This window comes from Huiozyma naganishii, chromosome 7 (assembly GCF_000348985.1).
Source record: "Huiozyma naganishii CBS 8797 chromosome 7, complete genome".
In the NCBI taxonomy this organism is placed as follows: domain Eukaryota; kingdom Fungi; phylum Ascomycota; class Saccharomycetes; order Saccharomycetales; family Saccharomycetaceae; genus Huiozyma; species Huiozyma naganishii.
In genome coordinates this window covers 320,394-343,487 of record NC_035928.1, presented here as the reverse complement: position 1 = coordinate 343,487, position 23,094 = coordinate 320,394, and the positions used below count along the sequence as shown (strand labels likewise).

At 46.6% G+C, this 23,094-nt stretch overlaps 10 protein-coding genes across 10 annotated transcripts; 5 read left to right on the top strand and 5 right to left on the bottom strand.

Moving 5' to 3' along the window:
• Positions 1-18: 18 nt before the first annotated feature.
• On the top strand, positions 19-2,019 carry NCL1 (tRNA (cytosine-C5-)-methyltransferase; the record flags this gene model as incomplete). Its single annotated transcript, XM_022609017.1, has 1 exon — positions 19-2,019. One exon carries the CDS (start codon positions 19-21, stop codon positions 2,017-2,019), a length of 2,001 nt encoding a protein of 666 aa, XP_022465455.1.
• A 121-nt stretch (positions 2,020-2,140) lies between these two features.
• MCM2 (MCM DNA helicase complex subunit MCM2) lies at positions 2,141-4,774 on the bottom strand (the record flags this gene model as incomplete). The annotated part of the gene is made up of 1 exon (XM_022609016.1): positions 2,141-4,774. The coding sequence occupies one exon, from the start codon at positions 4,772-4,774 to the stop codon at positions 2,141-2,143; it is 2,634 nt and encodes an 877-aa protein (XP_022465454.1).
• A 356-nt stretch (positions 4,775-5,130) lies between these two features.
• PIM1 (ATP-dependent Lon protease PIM1) lies at positions 5,131-8,316 on the bottom strand (the record flags this gene model as incomplete). The annotated part of the gene is made up of 1 exon (XM_022609015.1): positions 5,131-8,316. The coding sequence occupies one exon, from the start codon at positions 8,314-8,316 to the stop codon at positions 5,131-5,133; it is 3,186 nt and encodes a 1,061-aa protein (XP_022465453.1).
• A 797-nt stretch (positions 8,317-9,113) lies between these two features.
• Positions 9,114-9,617, bottom strand: HAP3 (Hap3p; the record flags this gene model as incomplete). Its single annotated transcript, XM_022609014.1, has 1 exon — positions 9,114-9,617. One exon carries the CDS (start codon positions 9,615-9,617, stop codon positions 9,114-9,116), a length of 504 nt encoding a protein of 167 aa, XP_022465452.1.
• A 220-nt stretch (positions 9,618-9,837) lies between these two features.
• On the top strand, positions 9,838-11,619 carry RFT1 (glycolipid translocation protein; the record flags this gene model as incomplete). Its single annotated transcript, XM_022609013.1, has 1 exon — positions 9,838-11,619. The coding sequence occupies one exon, from the start codon at positions 9,838-9,840 to the stop codon at positions 11,617-11,619; it is 1,782 nt and encodes a 593-aa protein (XP_022465451.1).
• Positions 11,620-11,770: 151 nt separating this feature from the next.
• On the top strand, positions 11,771-13,351 carry APN2 (DNA-(apurinic or apyrimidinic site) lyase APN2; the record flags this gene model as incomplete). The annotated part of the gene is made up of 1 exon (XM_022609012.1): positions 11,771-13,351. The coding sequence occupies one exon, from the start codon at positions 11,771-11,773 to the stop codon at positions 13,349-13,351; it is 1,581 nt and encodes a 526-aa protein (XP_022465450.1).
• An 83-nt stretch (positions 13,352-13,434) lies between these two features.
• On the bottom strand, positions 13,435-13,740 carry POP8 (ribonuclease P; the record flags this gene model as incomplete). The annotated part of the gene is made up of 1 exon (XM_022609011.1): positions 13,435-13,740. The coding sequence occupies one exon, from the start codon at positions 13,738-13,740 to the stop codon at positions 13,435-13,437; it is 306 nt and encodes a 101-aa protein (XP_022465449.1).
• A 365-nt stretch (positions 13,741-14,105) lies between these two features.
• PEP1 (type I sorting receptor) lies at positions 14,106-18,941 on the bottom strand (the record flags this gene model as incomplete). The annotated part of the gene is made up of 1 exon (XM_022609010.1): positions 14,106-18,941. The coding sequence occupies one exon, from the start codon at positions 18,939-18,941 to the stop codon at positions 14,106-14,108; it is 4,836 nt and encodes a 1,611-aa protein (XP_022465448.1).
• Positions 18,942-19,665: 724 nt separating this feature from the next.
• FUS3 (mitogen-activated serine/threonine-protein kinase FUS3) lies at positions 19,666-20,730 on the top strand (the record flags this gene model as incomplete). Its single annotated transcript, XM_022609009.1, has 1 exon — positions 19,666-20,730. The coding sequence occupies one exon, from the start codon at positions 19,666-19,668 to the stop codon at positions 20,728-20,730; it is 1,065 nt and encodes a 354-aa protein (XP_022465447.1).
• Positions 20,731-21,189: 459 nt separating this feature from the next.
• ACH1 (acetyl-CoA hydrolase) lies at positions 21,190-22,770 on the top strand (the record flags this gene model as incomplete). Its single annotated transcript, XM_022609006.1, has 1 exon — positions 21,190-22,770. The coding sequence occupies one exon, from the start codon at positions 21,190-21,192 to the stop codon at positions 22,768-22,770; it is 1,581 nt and encodes a 526-aa protein (XP_022465446.1).
• Positions 22,771-23,094: the final 324 nt, after the last annotated feature.

The window sequence follows — 23,094 nt, the reverse complement described above, 5'->3', positions numbered from 1 at the left end:
GGTCTTCTAAGCTATTTTATGCAGTGCAGTTATACCCATTGCAACGGATCCCATATCATTTGCTCGGGTACAACTATCGAACGAATGGCTAAGAAGAAACACTATGGTAAGAATACTCGCTCTCACATGAACTGGAAGGATCTGGTCAAGGAAAATGACAAGTGGGAAAAGTATTATAAAACTGAACTGCGGTTATTTTCTGATGAAGCGGAATGGTTAGACTTCAAAAGGGCCTGCCAGAGGGATCTGCCATTGACGTTCAGGATTACAGGCACAAGAGTTCACGCTCAAGATATTTTGCAAATTTTCAAGCAAAAGCACCTGCCAAGTTTGACCAATATTACCTTTGAGGGAGAAGCAGTTAAACCGCCCATACAGCTCGAATGGTATCCAAACCATTTAGCTTGGCAACTGGACGTTTCTAAACGAATACTTAGAAAAAGTGAGCAGTTTGCAAAAACCCATAAATTTCTAGTAATGGAGACTGCTATAGGTAACATTTCAAGACAGGAGGCCGTGTCTATGATACCTCCTCTACTGCTCAGGTTAGAATCAAATCACAATGTTCTGGATATGTGTGCTGCACCTGGGTCCAAAACAGCCCAATTGATAGAACAGCTACACAAGGATACCGATGAACCCACGGGGATAATCGTTGCGAATGACTCAGACATGCGGAGGTCGTACCTCTTAGTGCATCAGCTGAAAAGATTGAATAGCTCCAACATTCTAGTGGTAAACCATGATGCACAATTTTTCCCGAATATTCGCACCAACAGTTTGAATAACAATATTACCATGAAATTTGACAGAATTTTATGCGATGTTCCCTGTTCTGGGGATGGTACTTTGAGAAAAAACATAAACATTTGGAACGACTGGAGGTTTCAAAATGCACTCGGATTGCACCGCTTGCAGAATAATATCTTAAACCGAGGCCTACAGTTGCTCAGAAATGGCGGGAGATTAGTTTACTCGACGTGTTCTATGAACCCTATCGAAAATGAGGCTGTTATTGCCAATGCACTTAGGAATTGGGCTGGGGAGGTTAGCCTGGTTAATTTTGACGACGAGCTGCCAGGATTAATCAGATCTCGAGGTATTTCTTCCTGGCCAGTTATTGATAGAAATGGAGAAATGAGAGAAAGAGGCGACCCTGAAACGCTCGACAGCTGGTTCCCACCTACTGCAGACGAACAAAAAACATTTAATTTGGAGAAGTGCATCAGGGTTTACCCCCATCAACAAGATACAGGCGCATTTTTCATTGCCGTTTTCGAAAAGAATGCCCCTCTCGAACACGAATTCCCGGAGAGACCCGAAGAACTGACGTCAAAAATGGCTCAGTTGGGATTGAAGACTGGTTCCGAAGGGCAAACTAAAAAGAAGATTGTTTTGCCCTTAGATGCAAATGCTGAGCCGTTCATCTTCCTTGAACCAAGCAACAAAGTACTACAAGATTGCTGGAATTATTACGGAATTGATGACCAATTCGATAAAAGTTCCTGTCTCGTTCGTAACACCACCGGCGAACCCACTAGGGTGATTTACAAAGCTCTTGAAACGATAAGAGAAATCATCTTGCTGAACAAAGATAGACTGAATGTCATACACACGGGGGTTAAACTTTTTGTTTTTCAAAAGATGGATGTGGCTTGCCCTTGGAGAGTCTCTAGCGAATCGTTACAGACTCTACAGCATCACGTTAAACCTGATAGAGTCATAACAACAAACGATAAAACTTTGAAATTCTTGTTAACGGAGTCATTTCCAACTCTCGATTACGTCAAAGAACAGGATCTTGATACCGGGTTCATTACAAAAATTGACAAATTATCCCCCGGCTGTGCATTTGTTAAAATTCCGACTGACCTTTCCGGGAGAGAACCATTAATCTTTCCTGTATGGGTTGGAGTGAACTCTGTAAATTTGTTGATCCCCAAAGAAACCGTGGAGGAATTAGCTTATAGGGTCTTTGATATCGAGCCCAAGTTGAAAGAGAATTCAGGCGGTCGTTGATACCAGAACTTCTGTTTTATTGTGAATATGTTTGACTTTTATAGACGTTAAAAAACTAGTGTCATAGAGTTGTATAATATTACATGTACGTGGTCATCACTTCCACCTGAAGCTATCTTCATCAATAACGCGAGTTCTGACCCATAGTGTAAATGGCGAACGACCTGTGCAGTTGGCGACGTACACTTATCTTTTGCGCATCGACAAAGGAGTCGACGACGACCTTGATTGCTCTATCCAAGTCCCACGACGAAACAAACTCGGAGAGTCTCATCTTCGCAAAGGCCTCTGCGATTCTTAAAATAGATTCCAAATGACGGACTGTGATAGGGAAGGAACCGGTAGAAATACTTTCTCTTCTTAAGTCTGCGTACACTTTACTGACTTTATCCATGTCCATTTGATGCAGTTTGGGATGGACTTTCGTTCTTGCGTAATGAATATATTTCATCAGTAACTCCTGTGGGATAGGTGAGATTTCTTCCTCCTTTTTCCTTTGTCTTTGCTGTTTCCTCTGTCTCGCAGATACAGCAGAAGCTTGTCCGTCCTCACCAGTCACGTTCTCCGCGGTATTCTCGGCTTCCCCGTTTATATAATCAACGTCGTTTTCTGGATGGGATCTGAAATGCGAATCTACCACAAAAGTAGCCAGTCTTTCATCTGCTTCTTCATCGACCAAATCTCTAACAACACACAAAATGTCGAATCTGGATAGGATCGGTTCCGTCAAGCCAACGTTTTGAGCCAGCGGTAAAGTGGAATTGTAACGACCACCGTTTGGATTGGCCGCGGCAATGATAGAGCAACGAGCCTGTAAAGTGGTTACAATACCTGCCTTGGAAATGGATATACTCTGCTGTTCCATCGCTTCATGGATGGAGGTTCTATCCTGATCGTTCATTTTATCAAATTCATCTATCAAACAGACACCTTTATCTGCTAAAACCAATGCACCACCTTCTAGAGTCCACTCTCTAGTAATCGGGTCCTTTCGTACCGAAGCGGTCAACCCGACTGCGGATGCACCTTGACCCGTAGCAAACACAGCTCTGTGCGCAGTTTTCTCCACGTACTTCAAGATCTGGGATTTGGCTGTACCTGGATCACCGAGCAGCAAAACGTTGATGTCACCACGAATGGAGTGTTTACCGTTGATATTTTTGGGGACCCCGCCAAATAACGAACACGCGATGGCCACTTTGATGTCTCTGTGACCGTAGATCGAAGGAGCGATGGATGAGATGATCTTGTCAATGACACCGCGATCCCTCGAAAGCTTCCTGAATTCACGTTCCTCCTCTTCCGTCCATCCGAACACGTCCAGACCCTCTTCGTCCGGGTTGGACAAGTTCCCCTCTCTTCTCTTTACTGAGTTGGCTTCAATAATTGTGGCAAACACTGGGAACCCGTTCTTGGCGTTTAAACCACCATCGTAGTTGTTTTTGTACACACCCGTGACCTCCACCTCCTCACCGGGTTTAGCGACGTCGACTAGCTCAGACAAAAGTATGACTTCCCTGTGTCTTGGCAAACGCCCCGCTGGGACGGTACCGGGTGCCTCTTGAAGAGTTACCCTCTGGTAATTTCTGTACACTGTCTTTTCTCCATTCACGGTAAAGGGTCCCTTCGACCTACAGTTGGTACAGAAAGAGATTCTAATCTCTTCGTTAGAATCCTGGAAGAAGGGCCCCAAAATGGCCCCACACTTGAGACAGTTAAACTTCACGTACTTCAATTGCGGGAAGACACCAGTTCTTCTCGTAACGACACCTGTCACACGCACGAGCGAGCCCAAGTTGTTTTCACGGAGTTCTCTCAAGTTGTGGATTGTCGGGAAATCTGAAATCCTGACGTGAATCTCGGAGTGGATCCGAGCGTAGTCTGGGTAGTGCAGTTCTGTCGCCTCCATGGCGACCAAGTCGAAGATCTTGAGCATCTCCTCAGGGCACTTTGCCAAGAATAGTGCCAGAATGGCCTTCGATTCAGCAAGGTGTCTATAATTTACCTCGAGCGCTTCGGAGTTCATTTCACCGAGCGTCCTAATCCGGGCACCGTACACAGACCTCCCAGTTTCATCAGTGTACTCCAACAAAAAAGACTTCAACTCACGTGCTATCGTTCTGGAGACGTTCGGCTGCGTAATCCACTCTGAGTAACTGTTGGCTTTGACGTTGCTCAGCGACTCGAGCGTCAACTCCTCCATCATTGGGTCAATATCGAGATCGCTTAGCAGGTCCTCGTCGCTGTGTTCCAAATCCTCGTACTGCCTGCGCCGCCTGCGCCGTTGAACGGGCAACCCCATCGCGTCAAGTCGGTCGTCCTCACCCCCCCCCTCATCGTCGTCCATGTACGCCGCATTTTTCAAAAGCCTGTCCCGCTCGTTCAACTGCGAGTCAATTCTCCGCCTCTCGCTCAAGGACAACTCCCGTTGCTCGCTATCATCCACCTGACCAGCGTCGTACCTGTCCTTCTCGGGATCCACGGCATAGTCCCGGTACATGTCGTCCCCGACCAGATCCACCTCGTCCATCTGTTCCTCCGCATCGTCAATGTCCGGCACGTCGCTTAGCTCGTCATCCTCCCCTTCAGGGTTTACCATCTCCCCTGGAGACCCAATGGGCGATGACCGCATGTTCGCCCGGTGTTGAGGCGAAGACGGCGGCATCGCGCCACCCTCCTCCCCAGAACTCACCACGTCCCCGTCGCGGTCCCCGTCATCCTCAGCGTTACGTCTGCGCCTCCTGTTCTCGACCATTGACTGCCTTGCTGTCCTGCTCCACGAACTACCTCAACTCCTGCTGCTGCTGCTGTCTGTGACGCATCGCCTCAATCGCATCGACGAAAAGTTCGAAATCTCAAATTTCAAATCTTTTTAAAGATTTTCGCTTCTTTTTTTTTTTGAATATTTTGAATATTTTAGTATTTCCTAAAACGAAAGTGTAATAGCCATTGACAGCGTCTCGAGGTCCTGTCGAAACCCTATCGCGACGTCTAGTCGTCGTGCAATTGGGTCCGTACTGTTCTTCACGTACTAACTTGATACTATATCTATTTTATTTTTGAGTTGTAGGGCTTTTATTTACAAAACGAAGGCGTTAACGATGGACCCAGCTAGCTGTCCTCGTCGTGGTGCTTCTTGGCTTCGTCGATCAGGGCAAACTCTTTGTCCCAGACGGCGTTGCCGTCCTTCTGGGAGACACCGGAGAAGAGCCTCTCGAACACGTCGCTGTACCAGTCCGCTGCGACGGGTTCCAGCCCCTCTTTGACGTTCTCGGGAAGCTCCTCCCAGTCGTTCAGGTTGTCCCGTGGGAAAATGATAGTCTTCGCGCCGGACCTCTTCGCGGCGACGGCCTTCTCTCTGAGCCCGCCAATGCGGAGCACTTTCCCAGTAAGTGTCAGTTCACCGGTCATCGCGACCGTCGGGTCCACGGACCGGTTCAACGACAATGACATAAATGAAGTGGCCATCGTGACACCAGCGGAGGGACCATCCTTCGGAATGGCGCCCACGGGACAGTGCAAGTGGATTGAAGCCTTTTCGAAAAATCTGTTTTCGGGGAACCTTTGTGCGAGGAACATTTTCGTGAACGAATACGCCAACCTCGACGATTCCTTCATGACGTCGCCCAACTGGCCAGTTCTCTCTAGTGTCGCATGCTTACAGTTGTGCAAAGGTTGCTCAAGGACAGACTCGACGTACAGCGAACAACCACCCATGCTCGTCCAGGCAAGACCCATCACGACACCAGGTGGCGTCTCCTCGTACAATCTGTCCGTGGTGTACACTGGTGGTCCTACGTAATCCTTCAGGTTTGATCGATCAATGACAACTTTGATCTCGGCGGGTACTCGCATCGACTCAACACTCTCCTTGTTCTTCTCCACTTGAATATTATCATTCTCGTTGATCGTACTAGTGGTAGTCGTAGCGGCAGCTGTCTCTGTCTCGTCACCAGATTTTTTGGTTGTCTCTGCCCCATCCCCGGCACCTTCCTTCAAGTTCAGCTCTTTCAAAACATTCAGAGCGGCCTTACGATAAATCTTCTCAATGTGCTTTTTCAAGTTTCTCACACCACTTTCCCTACAGTAGCTTTTCATCAGGGCAATGACTGCTTCCTCGGTTAAATCAACGTTTGCATTCGATAACCCTGCAGACTTCTTTGCCTGGGGCGCAAGATACTTCTCCGCAATTTGGACCTTCTCTTCAGCAACGTACCCTGTCAATTCAATGACCTCCATACGATCCAGCAATGGTCTTGGAATCGTGTCCAGACTGTTCGCCGTACAAACAAAGAGCACCTTCGATAAGTCGATTGGTATGTCCAAATAATTATCCAAGAAGTTGTTGTTCTGTTCAGGGTCCAAAACTTCCAACAATGCAGCAGATGGGTCACCGTGCATCCCGCCGTGCCCTATCTTGTCAATCTCATCGATCAAAATTAATGGGTTTTCTGTTTGACATTTCTTCAAGGCCTGAATGATTCTACCGGGCAACGCACCGATATACGTTCTCCTGTGACCCTTAATCTCAGCGACATCCGTCATCCCACCAACTGAAAACCTAAAGAATTGCCGATGCAAAGCTCTGGCAATAGATTTACCGATAGAGGTCTTACCAACACCTGGTGGGCCTACAAAGCAAAGAATTTTCCCATCAACTTTTCCCAAAAGTTTACCGACTGCGATAAATTCAAGAATTCTTGTCTTGACATCCTTCATCCCGTAGTGATCCTCGTCCAAAATTGTTTGGGCGCCCTTGATAGAGTACTGCTCTTTGGAGATAATACCCCAAGGCAACGTCGTCAGCCAATCTAGATAGTTTCTTATGACTCCAAATTCAGACATCGAGGTCTCCAAAGTAGACAACTTCATAACCTCATCGTCGAAGATTTTTTGCACGGATTCAGGTAGTTGCAATTTCTCAATACGGTTTCTATAAGTCTCGATAAGCTTATCCCTACTGTCATCAATTCCCAGCTCCCTCTTAATTCCCTTCAGTTGTTCCATGAGGTAGTACTCTCTTTGTCTTTTCTGTATTTTGGTCTCGACATCCTTTGAGATTTTATTTTGCAGTTTTGCGTTCATCAGTTCCTTTTTCAGAACTAAAAGTGCCTTTTCCAATCTTTGTTCAATGTTCAAGGACCCCAATATATCTTGCAACTCCTCCTCTTCGCCAGCTGACACAGCGGCGGCAAAATCGGCTAACCTAGCCGGCTCTTCGAATATGTTGGTGGTCGCCGATTGAATCGAGGCGGAAAATGTGGCAATCTGTTCCCTAAACATGGTGTTCAATTGCGAGATCTCTTTGAACACTTTCAGAATCTCAGACGTCAATGCATTAATCACGGGTGATTTACGATCGAAGAGCTCATCTTGCAAATCAGAGACATTGACGAGGGATACGTTATAATCCTTAAGGAAATCGGTGGGCCCTGACAAGTCACCAGCCTCTGAGACTTCTACAGAACTTTCAGATTCCGGTTTCGTAGTTGCCACTGTCGATGGCGGTGGAGTTGACGATGGCTCGGTAGTCTCCTGATCTTGTGGCAAGTCTGATACTTTCTCGACCACAATGTTTTCCAACTTGCTTTTCGTTTTGGGTTTTACATTTTCTTTGCTCGGAGGTACCAACTGGTCTATCTTGATCCTCTTGTGAGGGTACAGTAGGGCGGTCATCGTTTCATGACCGGTCTTCTCATCTTTGCTGGGGAAGGCACTTGTGATCTGTGCCAACACCCCAACCTCGTGAACATCTCCTCTGTTGGAAATAACATCTGTATCTGTTGACGAATCCCTCAACATGAAGGCCCCGACGTACGGCTGCTGCCTGTCTAGCATCTCCTTTATAGCAGCCATAACCCTCGGATCCGAGATGACCACGGCCTTATAGAATCCTGGGAACAACGGTCTCCTTGAGATCGGCAATGCCAGCATCTGTGGGTATATCTCTGGTAACGACTTGCCGCTGCTATTGGCACCGTTATTGTTGCTGCTGCCGTTGCTACCGTTCTTACCATTACTCTGGGCTTCTGACTGCTTCTGCTCTGGAGCCTTCAAAGAAACCTCATTTTTCCTGCTCTTGGCCGCTTCGTCCTCATCCTTCGACTCCCCATCTTCTTCCTCCTTCGCCTTCTCCTTCTTCATATCCTTATCTCCAGCGCCACCCTTCGAACTCTTGAATCTTCTAAAAGACGCATAGTTCCCGGCGGATATGCCAACTTTGCACTGCGGACTCAGAAGAGCCCTACTGGGCACTCTGAGCCCCCTAGCGGCCAACCGTACCCTCCAAAGAAGCATGCTTGCCCTGCTGTTGCTCTTGCCACACCACAAGTGTCACAGTTTAAATGTTGTCGCCTCGAATTCAATTCAAAATATTGCAAGTGCCGCTACTTGAGAAGGAATGGGGGACTCAGAGACGGCACCTGCATCCTCCCAGTGAAGTGACAACAGTGACGCCAGTAAGTGTGTGCTTCTAAGGAAGCTCGGTTTGTGCGTGTCCGGCTTAACTCTTTATATGGGACCCTTCACTGATGTGTGGCATCGGATCAAATTGGGTGCATCACCAAATTCACGGATTGATTGAGGTGACTGCAGCTATTTCGATTCTAATTGCCCAATTGTACTTGTAGTCCAGGAAACGTGAACCCGCGGCTATAGAATGCGCCGTATACCTTAGCCCTGGAGCTCTTCGGTTTTAGTCTTGAACTACTCTTGTAATCTTCGAAGTACGTTTAAATGTTGGCATACTGGGTTGACCAGGCACCTGCATCGTTATCTGCCCGTATTTCTTGAATACATACAGGTACACGTCACTGCTGAAACCCATTCACAGTTTCCTGAAGACTTCATCTCTTGTGAATATGATTACTACTAAAATGACGTTATTACACACTCAATCCACCTCCCCCCCTGGGGTAATCACAGTTCAGAATATATTTACATATGAGATGGGAGAGGGAACAACAAGGTACGGTAATTGATATTATACATGGGGAGGAGGTTCCCCAGGGCTTTGCCAACCAGTTCATTGTACTATTACCTGATACAAGCAAGTGCTGACTACAACATGTAGCCACTACCTCGTCCGCGGCGCATCACTTGGGACCATTCCTGTCTTCAGTGGTGCTATTATCGGTTCCGTTCTCGGTGTCTTCTTCCATCCTGCTCACAGTACCTGTAGGCTGTTCATGGTCGTCCTCCCGCGCGTTTTCCTCCAATGCGCCGTCTGCGCCAACAGGAAGTTCCCCAGCCTCCTGGGCATTCCGTATCGCCTGCTGCTGTCTGTATTTGGCCAAGTATATCTTCAGCACCTCCGCGTAGTTCTCGAACCCGAGCGAATGCAGCGATATCAGGATGTCCTCCCCGTTAATCGTCTTCCTCTTGTCCTGCGCACATCGGTCACTCGCCTCGCTCGTCACGAACGAGATAAACTCGCTGACACACTCCTGCATACACTCCTTCGCGTCCTTGGATACCTTCGCGGACACGGGCAGCGTGTGCTTCATCAGCCTCGCGACATTGTTTATAGGCAGCCACCTGTCCTGCTCTCGCAGCTCCGCTGGAATGCCGTTGTCCCCGGAATCGTGTCCCTGACCCATTCTCAGTGAAGAGTGTAAACCAAAGAGCAATAACTGAACAGCTGCTTCCACCGGGGTTCTGCTGCGACGGCACGTCTGCCCTTTCCGGAGGAAGACCCTTGGATCTTCGAGCACGAATTGCAGATTTGATATTATATAACGACGATTTACATCTCGAAGAGCACGAAACGCGTCTCTGTAGCGTTGAGGAAAACGACGGTCCCTGAGAAGCGTGTTGGTAATGGAGAAGCAAGTTCAATTGCACACGGAGGACACCCCTGGGGTTTTGCCCAGCTCCAGCGAGCAGATCCTCGCGCTGTCGACAAAGGGCGCGACGTTCCTCATGTTTGGACAGTTGTTCACAAAGCTCGTATCCTTCGCGCTGAACAGTGTGCTTATCAGACACTTGTCCCCGCGGATCTTTGGGATCACGTCCTTTCTGGAGTTTATCCTTGGTACCACGTTGTTCTTTAGTAGAGAGGCCATGAGATTGTCCATTCTGCGTATCTCTTCAACGCATAACAATGATGGCGATGACGGTAACGGCGTCGGAGATGATCGCAATAAGTGGGAAAATCGTGACGCAGACCGCACGGTTCTGCAAACAGCGGTCAACTTCTCGCATGTCGCCATGTACATCGGGATCCCTCTGTCGTTGATCTTGACGACGTGGCAGTACCGCAACATTAACGAGTACTTTGTTCAACTACCGCACTTCACAATGTCCATCTGTATAATCTGGGCTGCATGCATCCTGGAGTTGATGTGCGAGCCCTTCTTGGTCGTGACGCAGATTGCCATGGACTATGCAAAACGGTCTAAGCTGGAGAGCATTGCAGTGACGATGGGCTGCGTGACCAATTTCCTGATCGTCATATACTGCGAAAACCACAATGTATTGCTGGATGCAGATGACGAGGTCACCAGAGAAAGTATTGCAATCCTGGCGTTTTCCCTAGGGAAGTTGGTCCACTCTTTGACTTTACTCGCAGGTTATTTAGTCGACTTTTGGGCGAATTGGAAACCCAAACAGTTGTTCCGTTTCAGACTAACCAGGATCAAGTCTACAAACGTTAAGGATTCGTACTATTTTGACCCGAAGATCATGGAACACTTCAAAAAAGTGTACTTCCAGCTGTGCTTCAAGCATTTACTCACAGAGGGCGATAAACTGATCATCAATTCAATGTGTACTATCGAGGAGCAAGGTATCTACTCTCTGTTGTCTAACTACGGATCGCTCATTACACGGCTACTGTTCCACCCAATTGAAGAGTCGCTCAGACTGTTCCTCGCAAGACTGCTTTCCACGGTGGCACCACAGGGTACTACTACCCACCTGAAGGCATCACCTCATCTGAAGCTGTCAATGGTTGTGCTGACCAACCTCACCAAATTCTACTTGTACCTATCGCTCATGATTGTCGTATTTGGCCCCTTGAACTCATCGTTCGTGCTTCAGTTCCTTATCGGATCCAAATGGTCCACCACTTCAGTGCTGGATACTATCAGAGTGTACTGTTTTTACCTCCCATTCTTGGCCCTTAATGGTATCTTTGAGGCCTTTTTCCAAAGTGTCGCTTCAGGGGATCAGATCCTGAGACACTCTTACTTCATGATGACCTTCTCTAGTGTATTCCTTCTCAGCTGCTGGTTCTTGATATCGCAACTGCACTGGTCCATAAACGGCCTCATCATAAGCAATATTGTTAACATGTCTCTCAGAATAACGTACTGTTCCATTTTCATCGCGAAGTTTTACAACAAGCTACACAGCTCAACGAACACCACCGCACGAGACCTAATAACGTTTAATTTCTCCAATTTGCTAGTTATTTCAGCACTAGCGGCAACGATCAGCATCCTCAACTACTCTTTAATTGGGAACGTAAAAAATTTCCAGCAGTTCTTTACAAACGTCCTGTTCGCCATTGTACTACTATCGGCAATCTTGCTAAAGGAGAGAGCAACAATCAGACAGTTTTGGAACAAGAGGAAACTGGAAGATATCAAAAATGTGTAACGTGTTTAAAGTTCATAATACTGTCCCTCTATTATAACGTATACTTTTTTAAGTTAAAAGATTTGATCTTAACAGGCTGTGCCGTAGGAACAGACAGTATCCAGGCTATGGCACCTCCTATTGCCATTCAGAACACCAACCTGCACATAGTATGCATATTCCACCCAAGGATGTGGTCGATGGGGATTGTGTAAGGATTTTGACGTTCAATGTGAACGGAGTAAGAACGTTGTTTCACTACAAACCCTTCCATGATTGGACCCCATCTCTCACCAAAACATTTAATTACTTCAATGCTGATATCATCACTTTTCAAGAGCTGAAAGTATCTAGGGAGAACATAGATGCGAAACTCGGGTGTATCGACGGGTTCCATTCGTTCATCTCCATCCCTAGCACGAAGAAAAGTTATTCCGGGGTTGGCGTATGGGTCAGAAAGTACCCATCCGGCCACCCATTGAGCCCATTTCTCACGGTGCTCAAAGCTGAAGAGGGTATTAGTGGTTATCTACCTATTAAACTGACCAAAAACTGCACCGTACGTTACAGGGATGATCCCAGTATTGGTATAGGTGGTTACGTTGACACTCTGGAAGAAGCAGATGCATTGAAATTAGATTCAGAGGGTCGATGCGTTATGATTGAATTGGCTTGTAACACCGTAGTAATATCAGTGTACTGCCCTGCAAATTCGACAGGAACGGACGAGGGCGAATTGTTTAGATGCCACTTCCTAAGGATGCTATTTCAAAGGGTTAAGAACTTGGAAACTATGGGGAAAAGAGTCGTCCTAATGGGCGATTTGAATGTTTGTAGAGACCTTATAGACTCAGCTGACGCAATACAAGAACTCGGTCTGGGTAGTTACAAAGGTGGATGTGAACTTGAAGATAAGTGCGCGGTACAGGCACAAAACTTCATAATGGACCATTCAAAACCGCATCGAAGGTTTCTTAATCAGCTACTTTGCGACTCGATAATCCCAGAATTAGCACAAGGGGGACTGTTGTTGGATTCCACAAGATTTATCCAAAAGAGAGATCGATTGAAGATGTACACTGTTTGGAACACCCAAAAGAACACACGCCCCATGAATTTTGGTTCGCGAATAGACTTTATCCTAGTGAGCAACAAGCTTCAACAGTCGATACGGGATTCCAACATTTTACCGGATGTCCAAGGATCAGATCATTGTCCAGTGTACACAGATTTACGTTTGGATAGTGCGCTTACGGGAGTTACTATGTCACCGAAAATCCCGAGGTTTGAAGCCAAGTACAAATATAATCTGTTGAACCATAACGTCATGAGCATGTTTACCAAAGGTAAAAGTAAAACATTGACACCAATATCTCCTACTTCACAAGCAGAATCACGAGCTACAGCAACTGCAATTGATGTTAAGAAGCGACCCGCATCAAGAACAAGTTCCATTGACAGTTTCTTCAAAAGTTCCAAGCAACCAAAACTTGTAACTCCTTCAAATGAACCAATATTTATGACACCTTCCCAAGAATGCACTATCACAGTACCAAAGACGCTAAAAAAGGCAACTGTTCCCTTTTTCAAGAACGCCTTTGGTGACCCACCTTTGTGTGACCACGGGGAAGAAGCGACTCTAAAAACATCAAAAACCTCCAGCAATCCTGGGAAGAAGTTCTGGATCTGTCGAAGAAGCAGAGGCGATGACAGGAACAAAGAGGCTTCTTGTAAATTCTTTCAATGGGCATAGTTATTTATCTGTCCATTTCAATACATAATAACAGTAACGAGTAAATACGGTCGCGTTTCTTCATGTAGTGCCCTTTTTTTGCTTTACTCATCATCTATTTCATTCAGTTCATTATTGAACCATAATTTATCATCGTCATTAGTCTTCAACTCTTTCAAGTACGGCGTCTCTTGTATTATGTTAACAACTAGTGGAAACCCTAGCAGTTCGTCTGAGGATGTGTAAGTAGCCAGGGCACTACTAAAGAGTGTAGCATCTGTATAATTGACCTTCAAGTATATGATCTTTTCGTCTCGATTCAAAATGTAGTACTCAATCCCTTCACCGTATATTCCATGTGAGCGTTTTAGCGCATTATTGATCCACTGTCTCCAAGTCATTTCATCCATTTGGAACTCTTGATCTCTCTCATCGTTCTGAGATGTGCTGGTTATAATTATTGGTTTTTAGTAAGCAGGTACAAAACACTTCGATTAAAAGGAATATAAGCCCTATAAGCCATCGCTTCTCAACTCACACACATACATTACTATCTTATAATATTGCCATTCTTTAAAGCGCTTTGGACTCATTGATATGCACTACCTTCTTCTGGTGGCCTTTAAAAAGACAGTGTGTACTGCTTAAACAGGAAGAAAAATATTCTGTTCTTTTTAAAAGTCTCATTTCGTAGTGTTGGGATGTTATTCTGCTGAGAGCAGTGCATTACGACTTTATATGGTATACATCATATTGCCCACAGGGCATATACTTATTATTTTGGTGCCTCGGTGTTATCAGTGTCTTTTGAAAAGTTTTGTGCTTCACCTGGAGCCACCAAACTGTTGCTGCCGGCTCCAGTAGTCTTTTTCAATTCAGGTTCTTCACTTGGCACAGATCGAGGAGCCGCAAAATTCGTTGTCTCTTCAGCTTCATTTCTGGATGAGACACTTTCTCCGTTCAAGCCTGCAGGTACACTTTCGTCATCATCATCAATATCAAAGTTGTTCTCGTGGTCCATGAAGCTAGATAGATCATTTGCATCTTCGTCATGGCCAGCCAACAAGTCATCTGCCTCATCGAGGAACTGATCATTCATCAGAGATGTATAGCTTGGATTTCTCCGACCACCGAACCTTTCCGAAGCACGCCTGAAAAATGCCGTGATGGCCCTACTTGATAGATGCACCCCTGCGTAGATCCCAGAGAACAGGACCAACCCACCTTTCAAAATGGAATTTACAAATTTATCCATGGTGTTATTCTCAATGAGTTGATCATCCTCTCCTAACCTAATTTCACCAAACCTAGCAAACCCTCCATTTCTTCTAACACCTCTATCGTAAATAACCCAGCCGAAAATAATGAAAAGAAGGAAGAAGATAAAGAACGTGCTAAAGAAGAAATGACCACTGACACTGTATCTTTCCCTGAATTCTTTTTCCTTTCCGGGGCATGCAAATTTGTCGGAGGATTCGTCTAATCTTAAACCCCCTTGACAGGTCGACAATGGAATCTTTCTGTAACCGGTGGGTTCATAATACTCGACCAACTCTGGGTCCAATTTGCAAACATTAATCGCTGGTTGGGGTGTTAACCCATCAATCAGTTTACAAGTCCCGTCTTTGACTCTTTGATAATTGTAGTCACATTCAAAGTCTTGTCTGCCACAAGTACAGTTTTCAATAATTCTAGTGTAAGAAAACAATGGTACCTGTCCAACATAACAGTGACTGTTGACCTTCTTCAAGAATTCAGATTTATGACCAAACAAACAATCTGGTTGCAAAGAAACATATTTGAAATCATCGCTGTCTTTACCTTCAGAGCCAAATTTACATTGTCTTTCGAAGCTGTTTGAAAAATCAATGGCAAATGTCCTACCAGATTCACCAGTAATACTCGTGGAAGCCGCAATCAATAAGAATCTCAATGCGGAATCTCTTGGTACTGTAACAAGGTCCGCAATAACAACTTTATCCTCAGTAAATTGAAATTCATTCCAGTTCAAACCATTATCCAAAGAATAAGATAACGTGTTCGTCAAGTCCATAGATGGGACTAACACAAGAATCCCCCCTTGATCACCATATTCCCAGTGCGAAGGACCCTTTCTAACTTCTTTCCAAGTCTTCCCACCATCAACGGTGAGAAATGTCGAGCACTTATCCTTGGGCAAGAGAGAGTCACCAACATTACCTAAAGCAAACATCATCCCTAAAGCAGATCCCGATGAGTACGTATCTCTACCGTCTATACCTTCGGTAAACCCGTGAATGTTCAAAGAGCATTCTTCAGGTTTCTTGGTGTTACAACGGTATTTTTTCCCTTCCGAATCTTTTTGAGGTGCGGTAAGATAGGACCAGTCCGAACCATCATTAAACGTAATCTTGGATCTTAAAATCTTGTCTTTATCATTATTTTTGACATCATCAGGGTTGTCAACTACGTTGATTAAGATTATCCCTTCCAATCTCTGAATTTTTTCGAAGTCTACAATACCAATATCGTTTCTGTTCACAGCTTTCTGCAATGTGACAAAAGATGTACCATTAGAATTGGATTTCATCAAGTCACCGTAGGAATGGTCCGGTTCTGTGTTGGTAGACATATGCATGAAAATACTACCCATTTCGGCACCAAGGACTGTGAACGTTTCCTGTTTCATACCTTCTAGCTCCTGTGGTAGCTTAACTTCAGCGAATTCATGACCGTCTAAAGTAACCAACGCCCGCAACTCTTGATTATCATGATTAACAGCGACAACGCTGAATCCTTCACTCGACATGTATCCTATGATATCATCGAAGATTATGTGTTTATCGTTCTTGAAATAATCTGTGGAGGAAACAAGCATGATCTTTTGAGATTTTTTATCCCTAACTTGACAGATAACCATGTTTTTGTTATACGGATGTTCATAGTGCGAACCCGAAAACTCGCAATGTATTGTATTTGCTAACATTTCTTGAAACGTTTCACCCCCATCGTGTGTGATGAAGGCAACTGCGTGACAATCTGGCGAGTAAATTGAATCACAGTTTGTCGCACCATAATAAATAAATTTACCCTTGTCGTGCGCATGGAAGTCTAATGGGAATCCCAATTGCATGGATTCTGGTAGTTCTGTGGCCGAGAAACTGTACCCGCTATCATGTGTCATAAAAAGGTTGCCGTTAGTACCAAATAGATACGCGGAGTCATTAAAGTGTGGGTTGAAAATTACTTCTTGGATTCGCTCATCATTAGTGTCCAAATGCTTCATTATAATCCCACCGTCGTGTGAAATGTAAGCAACTCCGTATTCATCAACAATAATGATACTTTCTTCGGTTGAAGAGTCAAAATACTGATAGAACCTTATCTTGTTGTCATATTTATTTTCAGTGGCCACAACCAAATCACCACCTTTGGCAGGATCAGTTGAACCAGGGCATTCAACTTGTACCAATTCAATATCCATAGGGTTTTTGCATCTGTCAGACTTGAGGTGTTTCATTGGTTTTAATGAAACAGTCCCCTTTTTGTTTGAACATACCTCCGAGAGTTTCAGCAGATTATAGTCTGGGACGCAATTACCATTTTTATCTCTTGAAAATTCAAAGGCACATTCGTAATCGGATTCATCACACTGCTGGCACTCCTCTTCAATCAATTGTAAGTCCTTAAAGGTGCTTCCAACTAAACACTCTGCATCCTGCTTTCTTCTTTTGTAACTATATTTGGCGCCTGAGATACATTTTCCGTTGTTAAGATCCCACGATTCAAAGTCGTCATCCATGCACTTCCGCCCATCGAATGCACTAGAGAAATCAATAGAGTAGACAAGATTAAATGTGGAATCACTGTCCATGCGGAATGAGGCACCATTTAGCATGAAATGGAGACCTGATCCGTCTCTTGTAACGGAGAGTAACTCTATAGGGAAGAACGATTCCGGCAATTCGTATTCGTTCCAAGTGTAGCCCTGATCCAAGGAGTAGTATATTTCGCTCTGTAGATCTCCATCTTCTTCTGGGTCAAAGGGAACAGCCATTATCACATTCCCGTAGTCTCCCATAACATATGCTACTGGGAAGTCAAAAACTTTCCTCCATGTGTCCCCGCCATCTCTGGTGAGGAAAGTGGCTTGGTCTTCAAGACTTATTACGGATCCATCAGACACGGAGCCAATCATCATCATGATACCGGCCGCTGGATCTGCCAGTTCATCGCTGAAAATGAACGATTTCAAGGAGCAATTTTCGACGTTCGTGATGTCACATGGGTAGTCGTCGTCACTGTTCGGATCTATCACTCTCAAGTTTTTCCAAGTGATACCGTTATCGGTAGTGATCTTTGTGACCACTTTTCTTTTGAACTTCCCCTTCCCCTTCTTACCTTCTTTATTATGGTTCTTCCTTCCCCTCCCGCTTAGGGACGAGAAGTATTTTAGGATCGAGGTCCCCCTCAGAAATTCTAGCTGTTGCATCGCAGCAAAGCCAGCGTCTGCATCAGAAAACCAATCGAGTACGTGGAATTTCAACCCTGAGGAATCTGACACGAATATTTCAGATGCCGTGTTACCAGTTATGGTGCTGTTTGGGTCCTCTGCATCCTTTGGATCCATTGACTTGATGGGGCAAATGATTCTTCCCTGTAGATCTTCGGTAATCGTCTGGGGTACGATGTTCCGTAAGTTAGTAGGCAGATATGCTTCCTTAAAATCCACAGCATCCGTGGAGATCCATATTCTTTTGGGGGAGAATTGGTTGTACTTATCACCTTGTGTGATGACAACGATGTACGATTTCAAAATTTCAAATGACGTGACAATCATATCTTTGAAGAAGGAGACCGGGGTGGTCGTCTTCCCAAAATCTGTCGTGTAGAAGAAAGCCACTGGGAACTTTTGAATGTTTTCCTCACGTTTTATCACTTCCAAATAGCACAGAATAGTCGAATCCGCGACGTCCATAGGCGAATCTTTGTAATTTTTCGCAAACTGGCATTCCACATCACTGGTGATTGTATCCTTAACGAGTTCGTTATGGTTGTTCAGGCGAACTTCTTTGAATGTTTTGCCCTTATCCCTCGAGGCAAACGTTTCTCTTCTGCAGTTTTTCAACGACGACCTGAAATGTTGTGATTTCGAAGGAGATTTATCGCTTTTTTCACATACGTTGCAATTCATCTGCATATAGTCCTTGGACTCAGGGTGAGAGTACAGCACACAGTTGTAAATCCCCATCCCATCCTCCAGCTGTAACTTTGAATGCCTCCATGTCTTGCCAATGTCATCTGTCAAATGCACACCGCCGTCAACAGTGAATATCGATGCTCTGGTCTTAGGGTACTGCTCGTCCACCCTCATGGCGACAACGGGCCCCTTGACGCCACCAATTCCGGACCAAGAGACACCGTTATCCCTACTGATCACCACCTTATCACTTGAAAGCCTCAGCAGCACTGTAGAGTCATCGAACGGCATGATGTTGAAGCTGTCATCATCCTTCACCTTCGTAACTGTAGGTACAAACTTCACCTCCTTTGCTGCAGCTAGCTGCATCCAGTTTACGCCGCACAGCAGCCACAGACACCATACAGCCAACGTGCCCACTGTACCCCTCATTCCTTCTGCTGGTGGCGTACCCGTCGCTTGTGGAATGGACTAATCCCCCGTTGAAACACCGTTGTCCATGACGCCTCCCTCGAAAGTATAAATTATATTTCAGTATTTTTCTACTGTTCTTTTTTGGCAGCAAAAACGACGAAATCTCAAATATGACGCATATATAATGTCTTGGCAGACCTCTATGGCTGAGCCCCGGTGAGATCTGGAGGCGTCCACTGGGTGAGAGGGGGTTCCGGCGAGCGCTGGAGAGGCGGTATTGGACCATGTACAGTATCTCCGTCTTTTGTAGTCTCTTTCCTGCTCCAATCAATCTTTATGCTTTTCTACCGTGTATGGCACAGTACTACGTGAATTACAAATGTAGGGACTTGGCACTGCTGGTCCACACGTAGCCAGTTTAATGGTGAAACTTGTACCATTGGGGATCCCGAGGCGGATCGGGATGGAAGTGTCCCACAGACGCTGGAACCACCCGCACACCGCGTACTGTGGGTCCCGTACGGTTTCCCATTTGAGTCGTTCCGGCACAGTTTTGGGGCGTTTCGTAGCGGTTTCAGACAGGTCTCATCTTGATGCGGGCGTCACAAATTAGAGCATCAGGGCAGGTCCATATATATATATATATATACGTGTATGTAGGTAGATAGATGGGGAGAGTATACGGTATGGCTTCCCGGTACTTTTACAGTCCAACTGGCACAAGAACAATAAGTTGAGCAAAATGGCGAAGAAGATCGTGTTCAACATCTCTAGCGACTTCCAATTGAAGTCGATGCTGGGCGAAGGCGCATACGGTATTGTGTGTTCTGCTGTGCACAAACCGACTGGGGAGCTCGTGGCGATCAAGAAGATCGAGCCCTTCGAGAAGCCGCTGTTTGCGCTGCGGACGCTGCGCGAGATCAAGATCCTGCGGCACTTCCAGCACGAGAACATCGTGTCGATCTTCGACATCCAGAGGCCAGAATCCTTTGAGCAGTTCAACGAGGTGTATATCATCCAGGAACTGATGCAGACGGACCTGCACCGCGTGATCGCGACGCAGCAGCTCACAGACGACCACATCCAGTACTTCATCTACCAGACGCTGCGCGCCGTGAAGACGCTACACGGGTCCAACGTGATCCACAGAGACCTCAAGCCCTCGAACCTGCTCATCAACAGCAACTGTGACCTCAAAGTCTGCGACTTCGGGCTTGCGCGTATAGCGACGCAGCCGGGCGCGCAGGCTACAGAGCAGGACCCTGGGAACAAGAACGCAGGGATGACAGAGTACGTCGCTACAAGGTGGTACCGTGCGCCCGAGGTGATGCTCACCGCGGCGAAGTACTCGCGGGCAATGGACGTGTGGTCCTGCGGGTGCATCCTCGCGGAGCTGTTTGCCAAGAAACCCGTGTTCCCGGGGAGAGACTACCGACACCAGCTGCTGCTCGTGTTCGGGCTCATTGGGACGCCGACGGAGACAGACCTCGAGTGTATCGAGTCGCATCGGGCAAGAGAGTACCTCCGGTCGCTGCCCGCAGCGCCACCAGCACAGTTCGCAGAGGTATTCCCGCGAGCGAACCCGCTCGGCGTGGACTTACTCCGCAAGCTCCTAGTGTTCGACCCGCGGCAGCGTATCACTGCAGCAGACGCCCTCAGACACCCGTACCTCAGCGCATACCACGACCCGGCAGACGAGCCAGAGGGAGAACCCATTGACCGCTCGTTCTTCGAGTTCGACCACTACAAAGACGTCCTGACTACGAAGGACCTCAAAAAGTTGCTCTGGAACGAGATCTTCACATGACCAACGAGCCATCCCCCGTCCATCCGTCCAGCATCGTGATCATCAACCTTGCAGAACCCCCCCCCCACGCTGTCCTCTTGCACAGGAGGGGGGACCTGGTCCCGGTCCCATGTCGCATCCTCGACCTCACCGCATCCTCGACTGTGATTGGTCGAAACACGCTCACCCACTCCTCAGCCGCACCTCCCACCCGCTGCAGGCAGCACGCGCACGAAGGTCCCGCCCACTTGGGTACCAACTGTTGATGGGAACAGACACAGTCAGACGTGTACACTCCCTATATATATAGGTGTGTGTTTATCGTTGTTGGTTCGTAATTACGTGCATTATACGTTTATAATATATATATATATATATATATATAATAAAGAAGAGAGATCTAAGGTTGTTAGCACTTTTCCCAACGGTTGAGAACCACTATCAATTCTAGATTCATACATACACACACGGCCCTACAGGATGACCATTTCGCAGTTATTAAAGAGTAGAGTGAGGTACGCTCCTTACTTGAATAGGGTGAAGGAGGCGCACGAGTTGATCCCGCTGTTCAAGTCCGGACAGTACCTTGGGTGGTCCGGGTTTACCGGGGTCGGGACTCCGAAGTGTGTCCCCGAGGCACTCGTGGACCATGTGGAGCAGAACGATCTACAGGGGAAGCTGCAGTTCAATCTGTTCGTTGGGGCATCTGCTGGTCCAGAGGAGGAGCTGTGGGCGCAAAACGGTATGATCCTGAGGAGAGCCCCCCACCAAGTTGGGAAGCCGATCGCAAAGGCGATCAACCAGGGAAGGATCAAGTTTTTCGATAAGCATCTGTCGATGTTCCCACAGGATTTGACGTACGGGTTTTACACGAGGGACAGAACGGATGGGAAGATCCTCGACTACATGATCATTGAGGCCACCGCTATCAAAGAGGACGGGTCGATTGTACCGGGGCCCTCTGTGGGTGGGTCGCCTGAGTTTGTCTCCGTCAGCGACAAAATCATTGTCGAGGTCAACACAGCGACTCCCTCGTTCGAGGGGATTCACGATATCGATATGCCCGTGCTGCCACCGTACAGACAACCTTACCCTTACACAAAAGTGGATCAGAAATCAGGGTTGGACTCGATCCCAGTGGATCCGGAAAGAGTCGTTGCCATTGTCGAGTCCACCACGAGGGACAAAGTGCCCCCCAACACCCCATCAGACGAGATGTCCAAGGGGATAGCCGCCAACCTCGTAGAGTTTTTCAGGGATGAGGTCAACCATGGCAGGCTTCCACCAAACTTACTCCCATTGCAGAGTGGTATCGGTAACATCGCGAACGCAGTCATCGAGGGGCTTGCAGGTGCCAACTTCAAACACTTGAACGTCTGGACGGAAGTACTACAGGACTCCTTCTTGGACTTGTTCGACAACGGGTCTCTAGACTACGCGACTGCGACCTCAGTCAGACTCACGGAGAAAGGTTTCGAGAGGGCGTTCGAGAATTGGGAACACTTCAAACACAAACTGTGCCTAAGATCGCAAGTAGTGTCCAACTCTCCAGAGATCATCAGAAGACTTGGTGTCATTGCGATGAACACACCTGTTGAAGTGGATATCTACGCACATGCAAACTCGACCAACGTCAACGGGTCCCGTATGTTGAACGGGCTCGGCGGCTCTGCTGATTTCTTGAGAAACGCCAAGTTGTCCATCATGCACTGTCCATCGGCAAGACCAACAAAGACGGACCCAACGGGTATATCCTCGATTGTGCCCATGGTATCGCACGTCGATCAAACGGAACACGATCTGGACGTCGTTGTCACTGAACAGGGGCTTGCTGACTTGAGAGGGCTTGCTCCAAGGGAAAGATCACGTGAGATCATCAAGCAGTGCGCTCACCCTGATTACAAAGATTTGCTAATGGATTACGTCCAGAAATCCGAGCACTACGCGGCGAAACACAACTGTATGCACGAACCACACATGCTAAGAAACGCGCTGAAGTTTCACACCAACTTGCAAGAGAAGGGTACGATGAAGGTTGCGGAATGGGATCCAGTCGACTGAGCGAGAGAGAGAGAGATTGCCCCGTATTGAAACGAAAAGAGATGTAAATATGAGCGACTACGTATACTTATTATATATTCAGTGAATGATTGAAAAGGCTAAATGAGTTGCAGACGAACGAGCAGAAGAGTCACTACAACATATGCGATGGGCTTTATAGGCAAGGGCAATAAGGTCTATTCCGATTACTGTAGACTTTGGCTGTTAAGCTCTGGCATATCTTTAACAGCTGTTTTTGAACGTCTTTAATCTTAACATACTTTGTTTCCCAAACTCCACATATTTATCCGATCCAGCTCATTCGAGGCATAAAACAGTATATTA